This window comes from Monopterus albus, unplaced genomic scaffold (assembly GCF_001952655.1).
Source record: "Monopterus albus unplaced genomic scaffold, M_albus_1.0 scaffold92.1, whole genome shotgun sequence".
Lineage (NCBI taxonomy): Eukaryota > Metazoa > Chordata > Actinopteri > Synbranchiformes > Synbranchidae > Monopterus > Monopterus albus.
Genome location: NW_018127972.1, coordinates 2,359,864 through 2,386,462, shown reverse-complemented (window position 1 = coordinate 2,386,462; position 26,599 = coordinate 2,359,864). Strand labels below are relative to the sequence as shown.

Here is a 26,599-nt window from a genome sequence, read left to right as displayed (position 1 = left end):
TCAAAGATAATATTAAATCAAAGATATAGCATGTTCTTGGCCCTAGCACCCAGTCTAAAAAAATTAATGCTCACCTAAACAAACTTTTTCTACCACATGCTATGTAGTTGGCTGTAATGATGGTAATATCAATCCATATATTCATGCCCGTACCACAAAACTGCATAAGCAAGTTTATACAAAGAGCATTCATGAATCATAGATACAATTCAAAATAAAGCCAAGTCACCACAGTATAAAAGACAGGCTAGAAGTACAATAAAATGAAAAGAGGCTTTTAAACAGAGGTGAAAGAGATGTAATCTTTTAGAATAAAACCAAAAATGTGTTTTCTTAGAATGTTTGCATTCATTTGCTCTTGCCTGACACCATTACACCAAATTCCTGGATGGAGATTTCTTTATTATTGTATTGCTGAAGCTGGCGTTGTGTGATGAGCCCAAGACGCAATGCATCATCTATGGAGAACTTTTGCCCCGATTTTCTGTCATGAAGAACTGAGGATTCTCCCTTGGGGCCCTTGACTGTGATCTCCTCCCAGTCACACTCCTGACTCTGCAAGTTGACAAACATCTTCCAGTCGATCAGCCCTAGTTTGTAGGCCTCCTCTGGTCTCATTTCCTTGCCTGTATCTGGATCAATGACGACAATAGACCTACGAAGATGGCTTTCCCTCTGTTCCCTCTTCATTCTCACTGCTGTTAGGTTCTTTTGAAGCTTCTCAATTTCCTGATCCTTCTGGGTGGTTATGCCTCTGAGCTCTGCAAGTTCCTTCTGTAGTGAATCAAGCCTCAACTCCAAGTTCTTTCCATCCCCCCTTGGGGCAGACTCAGTGATAAGCCGAGTCTCCTTGCTGGTGATCTCAATTTCAGATTGAAGCTTGCGAATATCATTCTGCAGCCTTTGGTTTTCTTGCTGCAGACGGCTACTTTCTTCACGGATGTAATCCAGGTCTTTAGAGGACTTGGTGTTGGAAAACTCCATATCAGAAAGCCTGGAAGTGAATGAGGCCAGCTCCTGCTCAAGATCTCGCCTTTTCCTTTTCTCCTCTTCCAGGGTCCTCTTTAGGTTCTCAATCTCAATCACAGCCTCTGGATCCTTCTCAACTTGGACTTTCTCAGTACGGACAACTCTTTCCTTAATACTCGTCTTCTCCAGGGTAAGCTGCTGCTGAATGAGGGCATTCAGTTCTTTCTCAAGCAGAGTACGTTTGTGCCTTTCTTCATCAAGCTGTAGTCTGAGGATGGAGTGTTCCTTCTCCTGTTGGGGATCCTGCTGCAGCACTACCTTCTGTTTGACAGTCACCTTCTCACGGTTCTCTTTGTCACGAATCTCCAACTCATTAAGCCTGACCCGAAGTCTTTGGATTTCCAATTCTGCATCACGCCTTGCTTTACGCTCACGCTCTAGTTCTTCCAGTTGTAGATCCAGGTCAGCTTTCTGTCTCTGCAGTTGGTAGAGCTCTGCTTTCAGGCTCTCCTTTTGTCTCTGCTCTTGGCTGATATTATCTGAGAAGGTGTTGCACTCTGATCTGAGAAGGGGGTCTTCTTCCATCTTGACTACTTCTTGCTGAACAATCTTTTCGCGGACCTGAGACAGATCCATCTTCTTCACTCTGATCTTCTCTTCTTGGGCTGACCGGTCTCTCTCAAGATCAAGGCGTTTCTTCTGTTCATCAGCCAGTTTCCTTTTAAGACTCTCAATCTCCTCCTTAGTCTTGGGATCTTCTCTGTATTGCAGCACTTCATTGACCACCTCTTTTGTCTGCACTTGGGGCTTGGTGTCCTTCCATCTTAGAATTTCATCACGAAGTTGGCGTATTTCCATCTCAAATTTCTCAGTCTGGTGGGTTTTATCAACAATTTCATTTCGGAGTCTTTCCAGTTCTCTTTCAGTCTGTGGATCTGTCTTGTATTTGATGACTTCTTTGATGATTTCTTTGACCTCCACTTGAGGTCCTCTGTTCCTCAGCATGGTGAGCTCATCTTGCAGGGATCTAAGCTGGAGCTCTCCATCTTTATAGCGCCTCTGGTGCTCTACAAGTTCAAGCCGGAGATTGGCCACCTCATTCTCAGCCTTGGGGTCAGGGCGGACAATCTCTCGAACTTTCTCCTGAACAACAACCTTGGACTTCTCTTCCTCCAGACTGGTAATTTTCCTTTGGAGGTCAGCCTTTTCTCGTTGTGATGATCTTCGTTTGGTTTTCTCATCTTCATACTGCCTCCTGAGGTTTTCTACCTCCCTTTCCAAGGTAGCATCTTTCTCTACTTTCAGCACCTCCTTGATAGAAATCTTCTCCTCTGCCATTGCCTTCTCCTTCTCCAGTCTTCGAAGCTTTTCCTGAAGAAATTTCAGCTCATCCTCCAGGTGCTTCCTGTCATCTATTTCCTTCTGTTTCCTGTCAAGGAGCAATCTGTACTCTGTTTCAAGTTTGGGATCATTCTGAACTTTGATCACTTCCTCTTCAGTGATCACCTCCTGTTCCTTGCTCTTCTGTTCAGACAGAATTGTCACATGCTTTTGTATCTCAATCAGCTCATTGTCTTTCACCAGCTTCTGCCTTCTTAACTCATCCAGTTCCTCCCGGAGCTTGCGCAACTCCTCCGCCTGAGCACGATCACTTTCTATACGAAGGACCTCCTTCACTGTGTATTGCTGTGCCCCTTCTTTGGCCTCTGTCTCAAGGCCACGCAGCTTCACCTTTAGTATTTCAAGGTCATTCTCTAGGACATGGGTAATGCGTCGCTCCTCTGAAAGTTTCTGCTGGGCCTTGTGGACTTCCTCATCCAGCTGGGGGTCAGGAACCTTTTTGATCAGCTCTTTCTTGGTAAGTGTATCCTGGGGCTTCTGTCCTTCAAGGATGTAGATTTCAGTTTGGATGGCCTCAGTTTCTTTATGTAGCTGTTCCCTCCTCTGAATCTCATCTTCCAACTGCTTCCTGATTCTCCAAGACTCATCTCCTGGGGCAGCAGCATTGACTGACCTGACATTTGTAGACTGGACTGCAGACATTTCAGGTTGCTACATAGGGGAAATTACTGTTGTTATTGTTGTTTATAATGGTAGTGTGATTTTGGTTAAATATTATTATGTGGAAATACTTTACCTGTTTGAGAAGACTGTCTGCAAACTCGAGATTCTGCAGTCTTTGCTTATTCACTGCATTCACCTCAGTAAACCTTGCCTCAATAGCAGCTTCCTGTAAACAAATACATAACATTTCATGGAAAACACAGAGTAAATTATGTTCCCTTCTTACAAGTTATATTCCCTTCTTACAGAGAAAAATCTAAAAAGTCAAACAAATTTTGTTTTACAGAATATTTTTTTTATTTCTAACCTGGGTAATCTTCTTGAAAACTCACATATATCACATGAAGTGACTTGGAGGGTGGTCACGACCCACAGGATGGGAACTGTTGAGTTACTAACTCTGCCACCACCTACATCCAAATTTATGACATGAAAACTAGTAGCTTATATTTATAGTAGAGATATACCGGTCCGATCCAAAATACTGGCACAGATCCAAGCATATTTCACAAGATCAGTATCAGCCAAAATAAAGCCAATGCATTTCCAATCATTATTTGGTTCTATTTATTTATTTTCAGGAAAGAAAATAACCATCTCATTTTCAAATATATGGTCAATCTATGCAAGTAATTAGAAATTTGCTCTGATGTTTTCAGAGATGTGATAAAGTGCTGTCAGCCAGTCAATGGTGCCAGCTAGCTCAGCTTTTTTATCAGCTTTTTGTAAATGAGAAGTGACAGCTACGCTACTACTACTAGAAATGAATGAAGAATGAGCGACTGGCATCGTCACATGGAAACATCCGGGTCAATTGGTGGCAGCATGAACGCATCATTGTATGTCCGAGGTGGTGCAGAATAGATGGTGGAGTGGCTGCAATGCCTACTGCATTTTTATGTGTGTAATAAGCATTCAGGGGAAAAATGTATGTACATGTGTAGTAGGCAATCTTGGATGCACCCATGGATGATATAGGGGTGTTAAGCATGAGCTGCACTGCACAAATGCTTCAGCTCATTGTTCACGAAGGGCTACGTTCTCAACCCAGCATCACAGACACACTTTTTAATGCTAAAAAGATTATGTGAAATTTCAATCATTCACCACAGACCTAGGCTTGTCTAGAAGACATTCAGACTGACATGAACATGCCATTGAAATGCTTGCAGCAAGATATGCAGGTTAGATGGAACAACAGTTGCTATATGATGAAGAGCCTTCTGGAAAAAAAAAAAAAAATTTAGGGCAGACACACCACTGTTGGCACTAGTTGGCCCCTGTCGATGGATGATTCTGATGATTTGACATGTTGAATAGGTGCTTGTGGTCAGGCCTCGTCAGTGAGAGAGACCACTCTGACTGGCTGTTCAGCTTAGCAAATCAATGCACGAGAAGAAAATGGTTCGGGAAAGCCCTTTCAGCCTGTTGCTGTAATATCCATGATTTCACCCATTTAGTGCAGTTTCTCCTTGTTTTTCGCCTCCACAACCTCCTTTCTTCTTCCATAACCAAAAGACCAAGCTCAGAGAACAACAGTGCAACTTCTGTCTGGCCCAGACAAAACCAACGTGAGGCAATGCAGAGGTCAGCCTTCGTTGCTACTAATTCTTTCATGTCAGCTAGGTGCGTTTCTGCCCTTACTGTCTATGCAGCTGAGCACAGTCTTCCTGCAACACTGACAGCAAGTCAGTGTGATTTAATGGAGAAGGCGGTGAAATATAAATAAGGTCAGTATTGTAAGTAAGGAGGCTGCAGCACTATCAACAAGATTATTGACTTGTGTGGGAGTAAAGTTACGGTGGCAGCCCTCCATTGTGTTGGCACATGGCACTGAAATAAATAATGATGTCCAGAGCTCTGATGCAGCAGATTTGGAGCAGTTCTGCAGTTTAGGTTTAGCACCAAACCTGGGTTATGGATCATCCTCCTGGTTTGGTTCAGAGAGTGGTGGCTGTGACACTGTCATAGTAGATGGGCCAGGACAGTGGGGTGCAGTGCTGCCAGTGGGGACATAGCTCTCGGCCACCAATAAGTCCAGGAAACACTCGTCCTCTTGGATCTGGTGGAGTGTTGAAATTCTATTTTCCAGTTTTAACTGGGGGACATCCTATGCAGGGGGAGTGGGTGGAGGCATTTTTAAACTGATAGGAACAGTTGAGTTCTGTGATGCGGCATCAAATTTACAAACAGATTGATGCGTAGGGCTGAAGTCCAATAAAATCCCGGCAGACCTCCAGTGAACCGAGTTACCATGATAGGGAAATAAAGCCTATCAATTTAAAACTGAGACAACTTAAAAGGGACTTAAAAGAGGAGGTAAGATGACAAAAATTTTATATTTAGAACTCAACACAGCAGCTTCAGGATACACACTTCTGCATTCAACAGCTCACAAACACACATCGCATCACAACATCTTTAAGAAAATCTTAGATAAGAATGAGGTTGAGACTGGGTCTACTGTCACCTCAGCAGCACTTGTACAGGTGCAAAATTACCTTGTGGAACAAACCATACCAGGGCAACTAATGCACTACTTTACTGGAAGACAAATGCTACATAGTTTCCTTCACTGGCTGCTACTGTGTCCAATAATGTTTCTGTGTGCCCCATGCACATCTGTGGATAGTGAGAGACTCTTTAATGCTGCTGGCATTATCAGTGATGAAAAACAGAGCTGTCTGTTTGCTGACAAATCTGAAATGCTGCTGTTCCTAAAAAAAGAGAAGTTACATTTTGAATGGACAGATTGCTAAACAGCTCAAACAACAGCTAACAGAGTGAATATTATTTTTCATACAACTAATATTTTGTATATTTTAGGAGAAGCTACAAGAGCAGTTACAGTTAAACTATTATATTTGTTTAGTTTGAGAGCCTGTAACAGCAGTTACAATATAGATTTAGAGTGTTAAATGTTTTGGTCAGTGCCTTCTAAGACTTTTTTGAAGTTGAGTACTGTTAACTGTTATTGACTTTATACAGAATTGCAAAACTACATTGCTGGAGTACCCCAGCAATTTTCATTTAATGTGTGTTGGTGGATGCGATGGCTAATCTGTGCTGAGCAACAGCCAGCAGAGTTGTGTTTTAGATATCAGTTAAAAACATGCACATGCTTTAACATTTGAAGAGAAAGCTTATGCACGCCATAAAGAAGACAGGGACGGGTTGTATGTCTTGTGCACTTTCAAGTATGTGACATGAAAGGCTGACTGTTGTGCCTCACCTCTGCCTTGACTGTCAGAGCAGGTGATTCCAGCCTGCTTCTCTTGTACGTCTGGGGTACAAGTCCATCCTCAAGATCCAGGATAGATCTGAACTTCTCAGTTTCAGTCTCATAGTCCTATAAAGAAGTGTCAGTAAGCCATTAGTCTATCTTATTGTATTTCTGCAAATTTAAGGTACTGATGTGGTGGTAAAATATCTTACTTTGACAGCTTGTTGGTACAGCTGAGCATTTCTGGAAACATTGTTCAAATCAGATTCCTTTCTTGCAATATCAGAGAGCAAGTTCTGTAGAAAAGAGAGACGTTGTTGGGAAACCTTTTTCTACAAAACCACTGACAGAATATTGTTTTTGTTTTCTTGTTCATATTAAAATTACCAGGAAATGACATACAAATTTGGCTGCTACTCATCAGTCTTACCCTCTGATTCTTCAGCTTGGTCTCAACTTGACTCGTGTTATCAGTTTCACGGGGCTCGTAGTTTGGGACTCGAGACAGCCAGCTGTTCAGATTGTCATAATCATTTCTGTAATTGTTGTATGCCATCTTGGCTCTCTGCAAGCTTTGAGACCTGTAGCACACATCAAAACAGATCAGTGGGCAATATGTGTTATTTAATGTAATGTTCAGTCGTTCTTCAAATTATTATATATGCACAGTTCTTAGACAACTTCCCCTCCTTGTCCTAACCCTCTCACCTGGTGTCAGCCTGACTCATGAGGTTGTTGAAGCGCTTGTTGAGCTTCTGGACATCAGCTTCCTGCCTCTCAATATCGGGGCAGTGCTCTTGGAATTTGGTGGCCATGTTGTCACAGCTGTTTTTGGCCAAGCGCAGGTTCTCCTCTGTGTCAGAGATCACTGACCTTTTAGACCTCAGGTCTGATGAAATATCCTGCCAGGATAGTAAAATATACAAACTAAATATACACAATTACATGTATTTCAGAAAAGAATAATACAAACATGTCAATGAAAGAATGAGACTGTATATAAGCGTTCTTCCTTTTAGTGTCTATACCTCACATCAAGCACATCAGTGTGTGTGCAATAATTCCAATGCATATTTTATGATAAATGCATTTACTTAGATATTATTATGACCACTGCACCCATTAACAGTTACCGAAAATTACAATGTTTTACATTGCTGCTATGTTATGTCTGCATTTTTAAAAATTAATGGAACCCTGTGAAGTAGACATTCAATAAAAAACTGTTTACTTCCAGTCTTTCTCACCAAAATGCATGCATATTTATTAAAGGAATAGTTCCTGATTTTTCAAGTTGGTGTTGAAACAACACTGATGAATCCCTACATATGTGACAATAAGTCTTGGTCATTGTCACTTCTACTACTCTCTGCAATGACCCTGAATATTTCCACCCGAAACGTCACTATACTGCAAAAGATGAGGGACAAGCTACACAACTCTTGTTCTGTAAAAACGTGCATTCCAAAGTTCATCTGAGGGGCAGCTTCAGCTGTCCCACTACCTAGGAGGATTACCTAGGAGCTCATGTGTACTGGGTTTTTTGAGTAACCTCACTACTGCCATGCATGTAAACGCGTTATCTGTTTTTTGCCATAATCTGGTTTCTCTCAGTAACTTGGTTACTTACAGTAGGTGCATGTAAATGCAGTCAGTATATCAGTGAGGACAGGCTAGACAATAGAAACACTTCTCTGTATAACACAAAATGACCACAGGTCATACCACTTGTGTTGGACCTTTTAAATGTCTTAACACTTTAAATGTCTTAAAGTGTTTCAAACTTTAGAGCTCATGCATGTCCATGGCATCACTGTCAAGGTAATTCTCTGGAGTTCTATTTTGGATAGCTTCTTACTCGTACATCATGGTTGCCCTCTTGTTTCCCCAGCCCTTCTTGTGCTCTGTGTTAGCTCAGTAGGTTAGAGCACGGCCTTTGTATGCACCTCAGTCTTGTTTTTGCTTCCAGTGATCAAAACTCCAACCTTTTTTTGGTCAATGTAGGATGTTATTCTTTAATGTGTGACAAATTGTAAGGGCTTACTGCAAGCTCCCGCTGTGTTTTGTCCAATGAGGAGGTGTCGGCTGGAGCAACCTCCTCCCTGGCCATCTTGTTCTCATAGGTGGACAGAAGGTTCTTTCCATTTTGAAGCGACGTCTCCAGCTTGTTGGAATTCTTCAGTCTAACGCAAAAGTAAGTGCAATTATTAAATGCATTTCATTCAACAAATCTGAATTAAAGGCTTGATTTTAACCCATTCAATCCAAAATTAAAAACATTTCAGAAACAGAATAACCTGGGGAACACTGCTCCCAGAAAGACCACTATTATCATAGAAGATGAAATACACATCAAATCCCTTACTTCTCCTGAGAGCACTGAAGAAGCTGTTCAATCTTGGTGTACTTTCTGTTGGCCTCATCCACCTTGCTGTGAAGCTGAGGAGCACTGGCACACTTTGGGTTTGAGACCAAGAAGCTCTTTGCTTCCTGCACTTTAGAGGACTTCTCTGGTTCAATCTTACTGACAGCTGCTGCAATGTCCTGAAGGAAAAAGTCCGGTTTGGTCCGTTGTAACATGCAGAAACACTCTCTCACTCTAATTTAATTAACACTGGATGTGGCAATATGAGAAACAGGATTTAAATTAAACAACAGAATGAAGTGGAAGCATACCCTCATATCCTGCAGGCGGTCAGTACTGTCCTGTAGTGGTCTGTTCTGCTCTAGCGGTGGACGTATTCGGGAATAAATGGCCTTCTCCTGTTTGTCCAGGTCACTGACAACCTTATCCAGACCTGCCATCAGCTGGCGGCACTGTTGTTCCTGCTTGTCTGAGGTAACACAATCACACACAGCATGATGAACTGCATGATTTGGCTTCATCTGTTCTCTTTAGGGGCACAAAGTGATCACTTTAGCAGACAGTAAAACATGCTCTACAGAACATACGATTTCATCTAAAATTTTCATTTAACAGCCAAATGCAAATAATTTAGCTCCATGCCAAATGATCCTAGATTTCATGCAAATCTGTGATACTTAAATGACTCTGAATGATTTTGATATTTAAATTACTTAAAATGTGCCCTATTTTCTTTTTTGGCTGTCATTTTCATTATGACAACATCATACTTATTTAAACACAGTACTTGTAACATTGCAAAGTAATTGCTGAGATCTGTAAAAATGGCGACATACTGTAACTAAACCAAACAGAGCAGAGCAATAAACACAAGTAGTCACATAATAACAGAGACAGTTACTCTGAATTATCTAAACCACTTTATTTGGAGGTCAAGCTGAAAGTAAGTGCACCTAAAATGTTCATAATAATCTCTTAATATACAGGAAAACTACATGTGCATAATAAGAATATGCAAAAAGCCCAGTTTTGTGTTTGTATTTATATTTGCCGAGGTGGTAAAATGATTTGTCTTTCTATTTGTATTCGAATAAAAGTAGAACTGGGCATAACAATCCAGTGTTTGTTTGTTGTTTTCATGAACCCAGCAATAAACATATCCATGTTTCTTGATTAAGAGAGCATTACATGTAGGCTAAGCATACACCGTCTCTTCTATTTTGTTTTCCAAAGCCATGTTGGAAAATGGGGTAGGTTCTGGGGCACAGCAAATAAGTGGTCAAAAATAGCTAACTGTGGTAAATGACCAGTAACTGGTAGACAGCACAGCTGACAATGGAGCTAACTATACTCTAGATCTTGCTGTCTGCAAAAAGGAGAGAAGCTTAAGAGGCTATGCAAATATCTCAGTCTTATTAACCTAATCAAAAAAGTGGCATAACAAATTGTAACAATGTGCCAGGTTTTGCATAATGCATATATTTAATCAAACAAATTATGTTTAATATACTAAATATTTAAATATTTTTCAAATAACGTATTCAGATTTGGCTCTACTCATAGTGTATAACCATACAATACGTACCTACAATACATCCAAGTTGAAGCAGCAGGTTTGTACTGTGATGGAGGTTTAGAGTTTGGATAATTTTATAGTCTTTTCAAATATATTTGGCTGACTGAGTTCTGCTTACATGCTGTCTGACTGTCTAAATTAGTGGGGCCTCGTTGCTAACATAGCCTTGCCAAAGGTATGCTATGGATCACACTGGTTGGTTCCTCTATTGTTTTCTAAAAATAAGCCCAGTTATTAGTTAGAAAAAACATAAATCAAGTTTCCCTAAATTTACAATAATGAAGAACTGGATGTGTCTTTTACCTGTAGGTGTGCCAGTACCACTGTCCTTCTTCAGCTCTTCAAAACGTTTGGCCATAACTGCCTTGCTGCTTGCCATATTCTGTTTGACAGCTTTTTGCTGACTGGCCAGGCTGCAAGCAAAAAACATAACATATTTTTATAGCTCCACGAAAATGTTGGAGCCCAGTGCATGATTTTAGGATGTAATGTATGCTATTGTATATATATATATATATATATGCTTATGCTTGTACACACTCGTCAGAGATGGCCACAGCATCAGGGTCAGTGGGGGGAATCATGAAACAGATGCCTGGGGCAGTAAATTTATGTCCGGCTGCATCCTTCACATCCCATTTGGCCCCATTGTTCCGGAGCAGAGTGTACCTCTCCCCACGCAAAATCTGGCCCTGCACACATCCAATAATTACAATCTATAATCTGCTACTTTATAGAAATATAGTTAATATATCTAAAGTAGTCACATTCAAGACACAACAAACAGTTGGAACATCGCAGGCCATACCTCATCTGTATCAAATTCACACAGAGCTTCAACAGGTAGCAGCTTTTGGGGGGTCTCTCTGCGGTACTTCAGAGGCAAAACCTGTAGGCTGCGCTTCTGAAGAGCCTTGACCCGTTCGTCAAAATGGTCCATGGCCTTGGCTTGGTCCTACACGCACAACCACACAAACAGAGAAGCATGTATTCCAGTGTTGTAGAAGGAGTCAGTACAGTCAGTTGTCATCCATGTTATACATATTTAGATATAAAAACACACATCGAACTCTCTCATCAGAATCTCCATCTGATACACATCTTTGAACTCTGGGTTGTATTTCTGTTTGATCTCTGTATCCATACGCTTCAGCAGGTCCTGAGTGTCACGCGCGTCCTTCTGGTACTAGACACACAGAGATACACACACAGACACTGATGAGCTTTGCTTGTTTATATGTGTCTGGTTGAAAAGTAACTTAACATGAGTTTCCATCTGTCCACTGTGTCTTACCTTATGGTACTCATCCATGTGTTTAAGATGGTTTTCCTCACAAATGAGCAGGTTCAGGTACTCCTTCCAGTCAGCATGGACTGCCTCCATGTGAGCCTGACAAGATAGATAGATAAAGATAAAAAAAAAATTTTTTTAATCCCCAAAGGGGAAATCTGTGTGGACCCCATTTGCACAACAGAATATGACACCAACAACAGTCAAACAGCAAAAAAGGAAGAAGAAAAAAACACTCAATAATAATTATACAAATCCAAGAACATAGTGGAGTTCAATTCAGGAATTGGTCCAGTTGCACCTCACAGTCCATCTGATTATGATACAAGTCAACAATCCGTAGATAACAGACAACATATATCAATCACGTTCAGAAAGCTGTAAGTACAAATGAAGCTCTAAATTGCTCTGTGGACATCCTAAACCACTCACTCATCACACTTCTTAGATCATTAAAAAAAACACTAAACAGAGGATGATGCTCAAACTGAATTACGGTCTGTACTCTCCTTCTAGTTCTTTTCTCAAATACATTTTCCAGTGAATCAGTTCAATAATAGAGGCTGACTTTTGATAAACTTGTTGATCCTGTTCCTACCATTAGCAGTAGTGCTGTTACCCCAAAATATAACAGCATAAAACAAGGCAGGGGCCAAAAACCAATTATCAACTCTTTTGCCTTATCAGTATCAACTTTCAGGTAGTTACCATCACGCCAACCTACAAATCTGTTAATTTCATTTCTATAGGATTTCATTAATATTCCCTCTCAAATTTGGGCCACAGTTATAAATGCACCATAACAATACACTATGCATCTCTGTTAGTTAGGCTATTGGATGTTAAACAGTTATTTTAATCTATCAATACCAACACACTGGTGGTAGAAATTGGTCCTAAGTTAGCGTAAGCTATGTTAGCAGCATGGCTAATCAAAACCCAATGGAAATTCACCGGCTAGAAATGTGAATGAAGCTACTCACGTCAACTCATCACAACATGGCCATATCATACACACCTACATGACACTCCGCCTGCAGCCCCTCATTCCCCCACCAACACAGCCCCTTATGTAGGGGTTGTGTTTTAACACAATCTGAGCACCCACTAAGAAGGGCCATTACTTTTTGCAGTCTGTGACATAACAGTAAAAGTCAAAGTGAAGTGTGCATGAGCATAATCTCTGCTTTGTTTATACTACTCTACTAGGTTCTCAAACTAGACATAACAGCATGAGAAGACATAACGTACATATTTTGTGAGAAAGAAACATGTCAGTGAAGAGGTGTGGCTCACTGGTGTGTTTTAATAGTTTTTGGACACAGTGGAACTCTGTGGCACAAACAAATACGCTAAAACAGGTTTTAGATTCACAGACATTAGTACTCGACACTGAGTACACAAAAATCATTGTTGGTTACTTTTTCTTTTTTGGCTGGTCTCTGTATGGCATTTGAGGAAATACAAAAGCACCAACATCATTCTGTAAATGTGCATCTGTATGGAGTAGCTGGATGAAACTGTACCTCAATAACATTCTTTCCTGGATGGTCAGAGGCAATTAGCTTCTCTCCATCATCATTCAGCTTTGTGACGGTGGCTTCCCTGGACTCTAGACATTTACTGATGAAGTTCTGTTGGGGTGAGACAGATGTGGTGGGTAAATGGGATCATATTTCCTTGGAATCTACAATATATACTTGCTTTCATGTGTGGTGTGTGTCCATCCATCCCTCAGCTACCTCATACTGCCTCTGGCGGGCTGGGTAATCCAGGTTGGTGTCACTCCAGTCATAGTTGATCCTCTCGTCAGCCTGTTGGTCCATCCAGTACAACTCATTGGTACAGCGCTGCATGTAGTCCCGCAGGCTCAGAAGGTTGCGCTGACGAGCATTGGAACTGGCCTAGTTGAGGAATAAAAAAAAAACCTTAATGGAAACATGATAACTTGATATCTGGGATTTCCAGGAAACTAGTGTCTAAGATGACAAAATTTATTTGAGAAAATATATATTTTCATATAAATATTTAATAATATAAGTAGTTCAAATCTGCTGAAATTTCCTGTAAGTAAAATGGTGAATTGATGTGAATTTAGGTGGAAAAAATGGATATTGTTAGGTTAAATGTGCAAACTTATTGCGATTATGTGACTTCAGCCCATGCTCCTTACAGTTCTCTTTGTACTGCTATCTGACTGATAGTACCACATACAACATTAGCTTAATTATGTTTCCTGTGCAATGTGAGTAACATTCTCTGTGATCAACAGATTTTATATGTTGTTTGTGAATATGTTTGTTTATGTGTGTGGGATTATTACCAGGAGTTTATTGTACTTCATCTGGAGGCCACTGACATACTCCTAAAAAAACAAAACAGGGAGAGTAAGAACAGAATGAGGGTCAGGTAGGTAGGTAGTACTTTATTGATCTCACAATGGGGAAATTCCTGTGTTCCAGCAGCAATGGAGAGTAACAGAGAATTTTTGCATACTGCACAAAGTCGCTAAAAATTATAGTTATGTTGAGTAAAAGTCAGCAACATTTTAATCTTAATAAACCACTGTGCCATATGAAATTCATATATATTTTCAATAAAAACAATATTTAGAAATTCATATCTGTAACTTGTTTAAATGATTCAGTTTGTTTTGTGGTTGTTTGTTTGTTTGTACCTTGTCACCGCTGGCGGAGATGAGTGGAGCCAGAGCTTCTACTTCACTGTGGAAGATGTTGTGTTCCTCCACCTCATTTTCCACAGATGGCAGGTCCTGGCCAAAGCCCTTGTTGTTCAGATTGTCCTAAGCGCAATGATATAACAAAACACTTGAGTCCACTACACCACACTGACAGTTTGGATTACTGAAATGAATACAACTGATATGACCAATCAGTATACAGTCATGGTAAAAAGAAACTACACCCTCCTGCAGTTCTGTTTTAATTTATCAGGGGTTAAAAAATATTGTGTGGACCTCACCAACTACAAAAAAAAAAAGGTTACAGGTAACACCCCCCAGTTTCAGTATACGGTTACTGTTTCCCAAAAGTTAACCAACATTCACAAACCAGAAACAAACAATTTCAGTAAAATGTAAAACCACCCTTCGTAACAATTACAGATGTCCCGATATTAACTATTAGTATCAGCACTGATCTGGGCATATTTCCCAGGACTGGTGTCAGCCAGAATAAAGCCAATCAACTCCAATCCTTACTTAGACTACAGTTGCAATTTTGAGACACTGTAAGCTGTCAACACTGCCCACCTGTAGGCTGGCATATCACGAGTAGCCATGACCTGAAGCCTATTTTTTAGAAGTGAAGAAGAGTGCATTTTCTTTATACCATTACTGTTATGTAGAAATGCATTAGTTGCTCTTGGTGTCAGAGCTAAGGTCCTCCAGAGTAGCCATTAAAGGATGTATTTAGATGTATTTATCGCCAATCATGAAATAGCAGTTCTGAGTTGTTTCTCAAGTTAATAAACATTATTTAATGAACATAAATTACCTTATTTATACATTATTTTTCTATGGGGCCCCAAAGTGTTCAAAATTAAGTAAATAAGACAAATGAATGATTTAATAAGAGAATAATTATTGTGACAACAAGCAGGATGAAATAATATATTAAAATAAACAGATTTTTAAAGCAGGAAAACAACATTTTATAATGAGCAAAATATTTCAAATGTCTGCTTATTCTACAATCTTATGGCCAAATTCTATATTTGACTGTATTTTTTAAAATAATCATATATTTCATATTATTTTATTTATTAATTAAAATTTTAACCCTTTGAGGCTCCATAAATGACATGCTCAAACAGGGGTCTTTAAAAATATAGAAACTCAATTAAATACACTGTTGCAATAAATTGGTACTTTTAAGGAATGTCAGTAAGCAAAGCAAATGTCTCTTAAATATAGAGTATTGTGTTTCAAATGTATTATGTAATCTAGGAATCCATTCCCTACTTCAAGAAATCTGTGACATTGGTTGGACATGTGGTTCCTTTTACAGTTATTGTGGATTCAAGGTCTTAACTACTGTACTGTACTACTGGGTATATGACAGTGCATGTGCTCCAGTTTGAAAAGAAATTTATAATTTTCATGAAAATATTAAATAATAATAATATAGGAACATCAGAAAAATGTACATATATCAAGATGTATTTTCCAGTTAGCTTTTCTCCTTCTCTGCATTATACATTTCCAACCCAGACATAAAACAACATCAACAATATATGAGGGACGTGCTAATTGATTTATGATGGCTCACACAGGTTAATGTCAGGTCCACAATGGCACAATGACACACTTCCTACCAGTTTCTCATCCATCATGTTGCCCCAGTTGATGCTCGGTATCCCCTCAGTGCGGACCAGGTGGTAGATGCGGTCATGGTCCTCCTTTAGTTTCCTCACTCTATCACGCAGTTGCTTCATGCTAAATACACACACACACGTACACATTTATTAGATGGATGCGACAGTGGTGGTGGGTAAAGCAGTCTCCCAACCAGAAGGTTGAAGGTTCGAATCTCTGTGCCTGCAGTCCACATGTCGGGCAAGCCCCTGAAACCCCCCCCCCCCGATGGTTCTATACCAGAAACAAATTCCTTGTGTGTAACATACTTGGCCAATAAAGGTTATTATCCTTAGAGTAAGTATCCTTAAGTGTTCATTAAGTTCATCATACCATCACTAGCTTAACATAGTGAAGGGCTCTTTGTACGCTATTGATCCTGCGAACTGTGCTGCCAGGTGTAATAACAACTGCTTTAGGAAGAGGACAGACTCATGACCGACTCAAAATAATGCAGGGGAGTTATGGGAGGGGCTTAAAACTATTGCAGGTCAGTCAATTAAAGGATGAGCCTCTCAGTTTGAAAGACCAGGGGTGGGCAAATGAGCTACATTTATTTTTTAAACGGATCTGGTACTTCCCACAGCTGCCCTGCCCCCTAACCCCACCTGATGTCTATGACATCAGAAATAAACTTTTGTGAGGACGTGTGTGCCCAACAAGACCTTGTGCACATACTGTACAACAACAACAAAGGGCTTGTTACTGTATTGATTTACAGTATCAATATTTTGGATATAGTTGACTCATGAAAAGAGATGTTAACCAGCTTCAATAAGTCCTACAAGGCATTAGCTGCTACTCTATGGTTCTTTTTTTACCTCTTTGAGTATTCTGCATTGTGCCTTTGGGGTAAGCATGGCTGGGCACCCACCTCTGTGGAGAGCAGCCAGAATAGCAAAATGTTTCCATTTACAAACAATATGTCTTAACTGTGGACTGATGAACATCTAAAGTCTTTGAGATGACTCTGTGACCCTTTCCAGCTACATGCAAATCAGCAACTCTTGATCATAGGTCTTCTGAGATCTCCTTTTCTGTGAAGCATGGTTCTCCAGGACCTTCTGAGGAATCTACCATCTGGAGTCTCCTGTCTAGACCATACTCAGCACAGATGTTTCTGTACACAATACCAGCTACTTGGCTGTGCCTTTCAGTGTACGCTGTTGCTGCCTGCATTTTACATCCTGCTACTATGTGTTGAACTGTATCTGTGGTCTCTTTGCAAAGTCTGCACCTGTCTGGTTTGGTAGACCCTTGCTTTGATTGATCTTGTGTTTAGTGCCTGATCTTGTGCTGCTATGATCAGTGCCTCAGTGCTGTCCGATAGGCCAGCCTTTTCCAGCCACTGGTAGGATTTCCCACTGTCCCACTGTTTCTTCATGTCATATACTGTAGCACATGTGTTATAAAAAAGCCCAGGATCCGAGTACTACTCACTCCTGTTCTATCATCTCAGCCTGTGGATGCTTGAGACGTTTTGCGTTGGCAGCATCCTCATCCAGGCTGCTGAGCAGTTCCAGCGAGTTGAGGATTCTCTTGTTGGAGTCTTCCTGATACAAGGGCTGCTTCCCCTCATTGATCTTGTTCACATCCTGCCAAAAAAACACATCGAGTGTAACAAAATTAGCCAGGTGCAGTAGAGAAACCCTGCTATCTACTATTAAATGTCAAAATAAACACAATTACCAGCAGAATAGACATACAGGGTGAAGTTAAGTTTATTCTCAAGCAGAATTATTTCAATCTCTCCTTATCCTTCCAGACTGCTTCTTCTCATGTTTTGTGTTTTGCTAGTGTCCTTGTCACTACTAGTGACAGGACACTAGTGACTGGGCTGCAGGTTCAGTCAGGTTGCACAGGTTTTCCAGTTACTCCAAGATGGCACATCCATAGGTACAGTTGCAAGAAGGTTTGCTGTGTTTCCCAGCACGGTTTCAAGAGCATGGGAGAGATACCAGGCAACTGGCTGTTACACCAGAAGAGCTGGACAGGGCTGTAGATGGGCAACAACCCAGCAACAGGACTAATATCTGCTCCTTTGTGTAAGGAGGAATAGTGTAACCACTGTGAGAGCCCTACAAAATGACCTCCAGCAGGCTACTGGTGTGCATGTTTCTGAGCAAGCTGTCAGAAACAAACTCCATGAGGGTGGCATGAGGGCCCGACATCCTCTAGTACAACATGTGCTCACAGCTCAGCACCATGCAGCTTGACTGGCATCCACCAGAGAACACCTGCATTGATAGGTCTGCCACTGGTCCCCTGTTCTCTTCACAGATGACAGCAGGTTCACACTGAGCACATGACAGTCATGAAAGAGTCTAGAGCTGCTGTGGTGAACATTATGCTGCCTGTAACATCATCGAGCATGACTAGATTGGTGGTGGTTCAGTGATAGTCTGGGGAAGCATATCCTTGGAAGGCTGCACAGACCTCCATGTCATAGCCAACGGTACCCTGACGTCTGCGAGGTATGGGGATGAAAGCCTCGGAGCGAATATCAGACCTTACGCTGGCACAGTGGCTCTTGGGTTGCTCCCCGCCCGGCTTCATGTGGCCAGAGTGTGTAGGCAGTTCATGGATGATAAAGGCATTGATGCCAGTGTCTGGCCCTCACATTCTTCTGACCTAAATCCAACTGAACACCTATGGGACCTTATGTGTCAGTGCATCCGACGCCACCAAGTACCGCCACAGACTGTCCAGGAGCTCACTGATGATCCAATTATGCACACCATGGGACAACCCAGCCATCATACCACTCAGGAAGGAGATGCGTTCTGTCTCCTAGAGGTGAATGTGTTTTTGTCCTAACAGTATAAGTCATTCCTAAAAAACAGCAAAAAGGGACAAAAGTATCTGTATCCACAGTAAAACAAGTCCTATATCAACATAACCTGAAAGGCTGCTCAGGAAGAAAGAAGTCACTGCTCCAAAACTGCGATGAAAAAGGCAGACTACAGTTTGCAGCTGCACATGGGGACAAAGATCTTAACATCATCCCAACTGTGAAACATGGGGGTGGCAGCATCATGTTGTGGGGGTGCTTTGCTGCAGGAGGGACTAGGGCACTTCATTAAATAGACAGCATCAATTGGAAGGAAGATTATGTGGATATATTGAAGCAACATCTCAAGACATCAGCTATCTTGGTTGCAAATGAGTCTTCCAAATGGACACTTACCTCAAGCAGACTTCCAAAGCTGATCTTTCATATTTATTATTCAATATTTTGGCTAAAGCCCGGAGGTGAAGTGTGTTGCCAATTAATTACATCTACTTAGATAAACCTGGCAAAATGTATGAAACAAATAGAACTGAGGCTATTTAGAGAGTGAGACTGTACCTTGTTGAGGTTCTGCTCAACATCATAGATGTTCTTCTCCACTTTATCAGCATTCTTCTGTAGCTTCTCAATCAGTGCAGTCAATTCTGTGGATGGAGCACTGGAAGACAAACAAAGCCATTGTGTGTTACAACCAAATGTTACAGATGTAGGCATTCAAAAAGTCATACTTTTTCACTGCATTATGTCTGCTGTGTCCTGACAGTGGTGTTGCATCATTAATGCAGTGTTCTTAACCCAGCACCAGGCTCAAAATCCAAACTGCAGTTCCTCTTTCTGCCATCAGCTGTCACAAAGCCTGGTATACTGTTTGTGGATGCACACACAGCATAGCAGGCTTCTGAACTGTCTGACCTTATTCCTTATCATACAGGTACCCCACCAGATACATAGTTATAACCTGTTACACTAGGTTTCACAATGTCTAGTCAATGATCTGTTAACACAGTACTCTATATTACTGAAATAGTAAACACGAAACTGTAAATGCAGATAGGTTTTATAGGGAAAGTGTTAGATTTTCGGATTGGATTCCAATGCCATCTACTTCAGAAATGTATGAAGCACTGCCTTTTCCTACTGAAGCAGAAACACACAAAGGAAGTGGTGAGGACAGTAAAGGCACAAAGTACAGTGCTATCATATGGTAGACTCAGGTTTGGCTCCACTCTAAATGTTTTTGTTTGTGTTGTTTTGTTTTGCGGAAAACTGTATATTGGGCTGGAACCTGTAGCAGAGCAAGGGGGGGGGGGGGCAGAGGGTGTGACCACCCCAGGCCTACGGTAACAAAAGCTCCAACTTACTGGACCAGTCCACCTGACTCAACCTGCATTTTTGTTGTTTGGCTGAATATTTTAAATAAAGTCTGTTTGCGTGTTTAGATTGTGGCAAAAGTCAGGCTCTGAACATATCTGTGTCTTCTGCAGAGCAAATATAAGCCCCAGGCCACTGCCAAAGGGTTTTCAACTTATGCAGCAAACAGCAACAGTGGGAAAACGGTGGCCTATCTGGTATAGTCATTATAATCAAGAGGTTACATATCATCATCATTACAGATGTCAATCTGTAGAGAGAGAGAGATGTCAGGTGTCAATATGGAGACATCTGTGTGTTTGTGTGTGTGTGTGTGCATATGCATTATTTCATAGAACATGACCATAGCCCTTGAAGTGCAGATGCATGCATCTGTCATGGCCTATACTGTACTGTATATGCCTAACACAATGTGCTGCCTGTCAGTTTATCTGTCTTTATATTCCATCTTATGTTTCACCCTTTGATTATACTGTACCAGTGCTTTTGGAGTTTGGTACAGCTGCACTAGTGAACTAGCTGGACTAAACTGGAGCCATGAATTTATTTTTGTTTTGGGGGGGGGGATTCAAGGTAGATAGGGTTATTTAATAAGAAGAATTTACACCTTTCATTTGGCCTGAGTATGTTATGATAGTATTTCACTCTAATCGGCTCTCATCAGTTTTAGGGCAAGTCAAAACCTATCACATTATTAACTTTATGCATATTTAAAAAGTCTGCATGTCCATGAAACAGGGGTGGAACAGTTCACAAAACGCACAGTTCAGGTTGTATGAAGGTTTTTGGATCAGTTAATTATTCAGACCAGCGAAATAAATACATAAATGAATACATTTAGTCAGAGCTACAGGCATGGCTTCACTGACTGGAGTGTTCTTGGGGCTGCTTCTAGAGACCTTGATGAATTCATTGACACTGTGACATCATACTGTACATCAGTTTTTGTGAAGACATGTGTGCCCACCAAGACCTTCTACACATAAAACAAGAACAAGCCCTGGTTCACAGTAAAACTCAAGCAGCTTTGCTGTGCCACGGAAGAGGCCTACAGGAGCGGAGACAGGATACTATACAACCAGGCCAGAAGTTTACAGCCCATGGCGCTGCAGCTAATCACTTTGCTGCTAGTGAGGTAAACTGCCTTTATCTAATCTATATAATCTACCCAATCTGCAATATATTATGTCTGTTGTAGAAAATAATACCGTATTTCTGGTTTAGTTTCATTCCAAATGACTCAGAGCCACACTAATATGTACCGTACACATCTACTGTACATAGTATATGACCACACCAGTTTTCTGCCCATGAGCTAAATTTATTAGTCACAACTTTCTATTCAATGTTTTATTTTCCTCCTTTCTTCATGCCAAGCAAATGACTCACAGCTTTACCTGGGAATCTTAATACACACCAATGCCAGAAATAGATCTGACTAACTGGATGAAAATGCACACAGTCTAACTTTGAACACAGGAATTATTTTGTATGCACATTAGCATGTTGTCAAAAGGCAACCATCAATCACAAAAGTGGATAACTGTTGCAGTGAATGTTTTGCTCTCAAAGTTACATGAACTTACTGGTAAGTACGAACACTGAGAATACACAGGCAAACTTATAACACAGAGCTGATATCATTTCTTAAAAGGAAACTGGTCCAGCAGGTTTTTGCATAATATCATGCAGCAGGCAAACCTAGTCCAATCACTATGACAACTGTCACCCTACTGTAAAGTGTGCCTGTTAATGTTCAAGGGTTCCTGTGAAGCATGATATCACAGTGTATGGAATTTATAGTATTACTATCAGAGTCTCAACCAGTTTACTTTTAGACTTTTTTTTAATAAATGAATTCTTGGTCATTAGTCTTCATTTAACAAATGTAAGGAATCATTTGCCATTATGTGTAAATTCCTACAATACTGGACTTTTGAGGTAATGGTTAAACCATTACCTCAAAAGTCCAGCTGACAATGGCTTAGAAACAAATATGTGATAAGAAATACACTTGATAGTGGATCATGGTAGACAAACTTTGAATAGCACCACGATTACAAAGTTACTATAAACATATCCCAATCTCTTACTGGTGGCGATATATCTGTAATAAGTTAATACTGATCCTCTTCAAGATAAGCGGTATAGATAATAGTTCACACTGGCCAATAATATCAGTAGGGCCAAAAGAAACACTAGGAAAAAATGTTATAGATGAACTACAACTCAGACAATTACAATCCCAGCTAGTGAAACATAATTTTGTTGTGTGTTTATGCATGCAGTTGAGAAACACAGAGCAAAGAGAGTCCATGTGTTGAGAAACACAGAGCAAAGAGAGTCCATGTGTATCAGTTCAAATCCACCACTCATCTCCTCAAACATGCACATCCACACACACTCACCATTTGCACACAAGTTATATAATGTCTGCTGAATGCAACCTGGACATTGGCTGTAAAGTAGCCTTTCTCAAACTTAGGGTTCCAATCCAAAATGGGTTATGGACCCGTTTTTATTGGGTTGCCAGTTGGGAGAGTAAAATGCATAACAATGCTATGATATGTGAATTCATTTTCCAAATCTTCCAAAAATAGAAGAGTGCTCTTTATTTTATGTGGATCTGTTCATCTCAGATGCTAAATGAGAGCCTCACTCTCTCTCTCTCCTCAACCTCATCTCAGCAGGTATCAAAGTTTGTGAATTTTCCTGGTGGGCCTATATACTGTATTTTTCTTCCAAACTGCTTAGACATTATGCAGCCTATAGGCCTACATATACTCAACAGGCCTGCTGCATTGCTACCAGCTTTAAAAGCCATGTGGGCTATTGCAAAGTAGATGTGGTAGGAAATAAAACCTGGAGAGATGGAAAAGCATGACCCGCACTGCAGGAAAGAAAACAGACTTGTTGGCTGATGCTAAGCGTGCAACAGTAGCTAACAGACTATTAACAGTAAACCACAGACTATAAACAGCTGCTGTGTCTGATGATGAGTAAAGCAGTAAAGAAGTAGGTGCATCAAGAGAGGAGTGAGTTGGGTAGGCGCTGTGTCACTGACAGTTTGCTTTAAGTTTGATTAGCTACTATAGAGCTGCTCAACCCACTGTTTGTCTAATCACTCCTAGCTAGTGGCTACTGAGTCAGTGGAGAAATGATTAAAGCAGTAATAATGTTAAAGTTAATGCTAAATATGTGCAAAGAAAGTGCAAAAAAACAAACAGGGAACTGTTTTATAAGGGAACAACCTTTTATAAAGAAGAAAATGGGCTGCTCAGCATATTATAGAGCACTCATCATTTATTTTTGCTATAGTAATTGATCAGCAGCCCAACAGTAAAATGATGTCTGTTAAATACTTACTGCATCATGCTGAAAAAGAAAGGGAGAGGATGGAAGAGGAGGGAAAAGGAACCAGCACAGATTATGCAAACTACTTAATGTTAGTGTGTGACTTAAATAAATTAGAGCACTGTGTATCAATACATATGATCAGGCTGGACTACTCTTCAAATGTTATTTCTTGTTGCATAACATGAAATTAAATGAATGGAAGGTATGTTGCGTAATACACCACACATAGCTGCCTATGTTAAGGTTGTACTATTCATTCTGAATGTAATGAATATAGTAACTGGATGATAGTCCAACTGATATCTGTTTCGTAGAGGTTTATGAGGTAGTGAGAAATCTCATATTACTCTCGGAAACTTCATTGTTGCTGTGATGTACTTTTATAATGAAATAAACTTATTTCATATAGGTTCCATTGTATATTCAGGGTTGGCTGTGTTCATTTGTTGTGTTAATTTACAACTGCAGATGTTGTAGCATTTCCTGATGTATTTTTGTAAATTTGGGTCCTGGACAGAGACCAAATTTCTCTTTTGGGTCTCAAAAAAAAAAGTTTGGTAACCACTGCTGTAAAGGATCTTTCCTTAATTTCAAATCCTCTGCTGGTTTTGATATGAAACAATGTGAGAACAAGTTTGAACTGTTATAGAGTATAGCATTTTGCAGAAGCAGCTGGTAGCTGTCAAGGCCCATCCAAATCGAAAAACATCCCCAGGGGGGTTTTTGTCATCTTAGAGCACAAGGTTAGGATAACAAACATGAGTTCTCTTTTCTCACTAAAACCTTCAAACCATCAGGTTCTTGTGTAAGCACAACACTCCTTTACAGGCCGCACATCTCCTAGTTACATGTATTTGGATTGCTACTATAAGACTCAGTGCATAAACACAGCTGCCAGAACTAGTCCCTTATATGATTATAAATGATTAACAGCAGTGGTTTTCACTAAATATGAGCATGAAAATGCATGGTTTTCCAAGCAGAAATTGTTTTGTTCCATAGTTCAGAATAAATAAAAACGCACCCTGCCATGGTCTTTTGAGTGTTTAGCAGTTCCACTGAGTGCATTCAAAGATGTGTTGAAAGGTAATATGTTGCATAACTACAGGTAGTCATTTATCTTGATTCCCAGAATGACTTTTTTTATATTGCTCTAATGTTTATTAACTTGTCATGCATTTATACATGCCTAGCCCACATGGGCTTACAAGACACCAACAAAACATGAACAGCCAGGTCCTGCCTCCTTTATAATAAATTATAATTCAAATGGCTGGAATCAATGCCACAGTGTAATAATCATACCCATTCTACTATATATTCTGTGCTACAAACACAATGTCAATATATTCCAGGACGATTTCTAAAGTAACATTATGTCCAAGGCTGTGTGGCTTTTGGGTAGGACCTGGCACTGGAGTATTAGCTTCTAAAACACAACTTATACTGTATGTTTCCACAGGGACAAGGTCAAATTAGAATCACTAAGTCATATGGTATGGGTGTGAAGGGCAGCTGCTGTCAGTAAGCATCACATATACAAGTGACTCAGTGAAACCCAGTGAAAAGACTAAAAGTGGTAAGGCTGGGTTCGATGAAACCTTGTTAAGGGAGAGGCTGCAAGCAATTCCTCATACACCACTGTCTTTCTAAGGTGAGCCCAAACCAGTTGCTACAGCTTTACTACACAACCTATCAGCCACACCCTCACTTCAGTTAAAGCACCCACTGTGCAAAAGAATGTACAACTTAAACGCAAATCATGCAGACACCATCTCATCTCAATTACATTAGGCCCCAACAACTCAGACTGAAACTACCTGCACCAGAAAGACAGTTTTGCTGGTCAACCTCTAGCAGTTAGACTACTATGAAGCAAGTTAGTCCAAGACAGAGTACACCACGTTCTCTTGTTGCTTGTTCAGCACAGGTAACACACTCCATTGATAAAAAAAAGACTAAATTAAAATATCTAGAGGCAAAATAAATCACTATTTATATAAACTGATATGATAACGTGCTTAATCCGGCAATAATATAATCCACTTTGCACCAATTTATTATAATGAAATCTATATTTCAATATTTCCAACATTATTTTTATATCAATTACGGTCTTTTCTGGAGCAAGATTATATTTATCTCATTTATTTATTTGCTTACTTAATTAGGGCCGATACTAATTGACATAGCCAGTGATTAAAGAGAAGCCTCCGCCCCTTAGGCGGATTGTTACAATCGAAATGAAGGGTGACGGGAGTTTTAGGTCAAGTTAGTACAGGTAGACTAGCTATTTGTGTAACTTCACTACGAAGAAAGGTCACTTTAGGGGATTTTTAAAATCTAATACATGTAGTAAAACGGAAACATTCGGCTGGGTTGTTTCTAGAAAACGTCATAGCTAGGCCTACTTGTAAAATTCTCCTACTTACGCTGGTTTTGACTGCGTTATAGGAGTAGTCTTGGTCTTTCTCTTGAACATGGTGGCAGGTCACCTGTCAGAAAAGAAAACAATCCCAGCGGGACAGGTGAACGTCAGCTGTGCGTGTGTCCTCTGCTCGTTCCAATGTTCCCGGTGTGAGTGTGTCTTGTGTCCACACACCCTTCTCAGTGTCGGAGCTTCTCTTCCCTCAGATACTGTACCAGCGGTACTGGACTCTCCACCTAGAAAATTCTACTTTAGTTTTCACACCCGACCTGTGTAGGCCTATCTGTCAGCCTGTAGGGATGGGCGGAGCCACAGAGAGAGGCCCCGCCCGTCAGGTGTTCCCAGCCGAACACACAGTGCACATAATAGCCTTACAATAAGCACTGCAGCAAATAAATATCAATTATAATGTCCTTAAAACGAACATTATGCTTTAAGAACAGTAAATGATCTCATTAATATTGTACATAATACAAAACAATGTAAAACAGGATGTGAAAAAATTATTTGTGTTGAGAAAAGTACTTTGGAAAACATATTTTACTTAAAGTGACTGTACAGATACCATTCTTTAGTGTAACAGATTTATAGTTGGATAGAAAGTATGACACAGTGGTACATTTTTAATACATATCAGCTATGTCCATATAAAGACATGGGCACAGCCCTCGGATGTGTGTGTGTGCTTGCGTAGGTAGGCCCAAAGTTTGTAGTTCGGCGGGTGTGGCAACAAGGACTACACTGGCTGAACCAGTTGGACTTGACAGTGTCTTCTGTGTGTGTGTGTGT

The 26,599-nt window shown here is 40.4% G+C and overlaps 1 protein-coding gene across 1 annotated transcript; it reads right to left on the bottom strand.

Annotated features, from left to right (window-relative positions):
* ppl (periplakin) lies at nucleotides 1-26,142 on the bottom strand. The gene is made up of 23 exons (XM_020608342.1): nucleotides 25,985-26,142; nucleotides 25,815-25,877; nucleotides 19,213-19,312; nucleotides 17,304-17,458; nucleotides 15,824-15,944; nucleotides 14,166-14,291; nucleotides 13,812-13,853; nucleotides 13,231-13,392; nucleotides 13,015-13,122; nucleotides 11,492-11,587; nucleotides 11,261-11,383; nucleotides 11,006-11,152; nucleotides 10,738-10,889; nucleotides 10,501-10,610; nucleotides 8,933-9,090; nucleotides 8,622-8,800; nucleotides 8,301-8,439; nucleotides 6,965-7,158; nucleotides 6,687-6,837; nucleotides 6,469-6,552; nucleotides 6,266-6,382; nucleotides 3,107-3,199; nucleotides 1-3,021 (listed from the first exon to the last, which is right to left on the bottom strand). Exons 2-23 carry the CDS (start codon nucleotides 25,862-25,864, stop codon nucleotides 349-351), a joined length of 5,280 nt encoding a protein of 1,759 aa, XP_020463998.1. The 5' UTR covers nucleotides 25,865-25,877; nucleotides 25,985-26,142; the 3' UTR covers nucleotides 1-348.
* Nucleotides 26,143-26,599: the final 457 nt, after the last annotated feature.

What these genes read in the sequence shown, in the direction of transcription:
- ppl (XM_020608342.1), bottom strand. Translation starts at nt 25,864, where the DNA reads ATGTTCAAGAGAAAGACCAAGACTACTCCTATAACGCAGTCAAAACCA. An exon ending in ATAACGCAGTCAAAACCAGC is followed by an intron (nt 19,313 to 25,814) that starts GTAAGTAGGAGA and finishes TTTGTCTTCCAG; the next exon opens with TGCTCCATCCACAGAATTGA. An exon ending in TGTACCAACAAGCTGTCAAA is followed by an intron (nt 6,383 to 6,468) that starts GTAAGATATTTT and finishes ACTTCTTTATAG; the next exon opens with GACTATGAGACTGAAACTGA.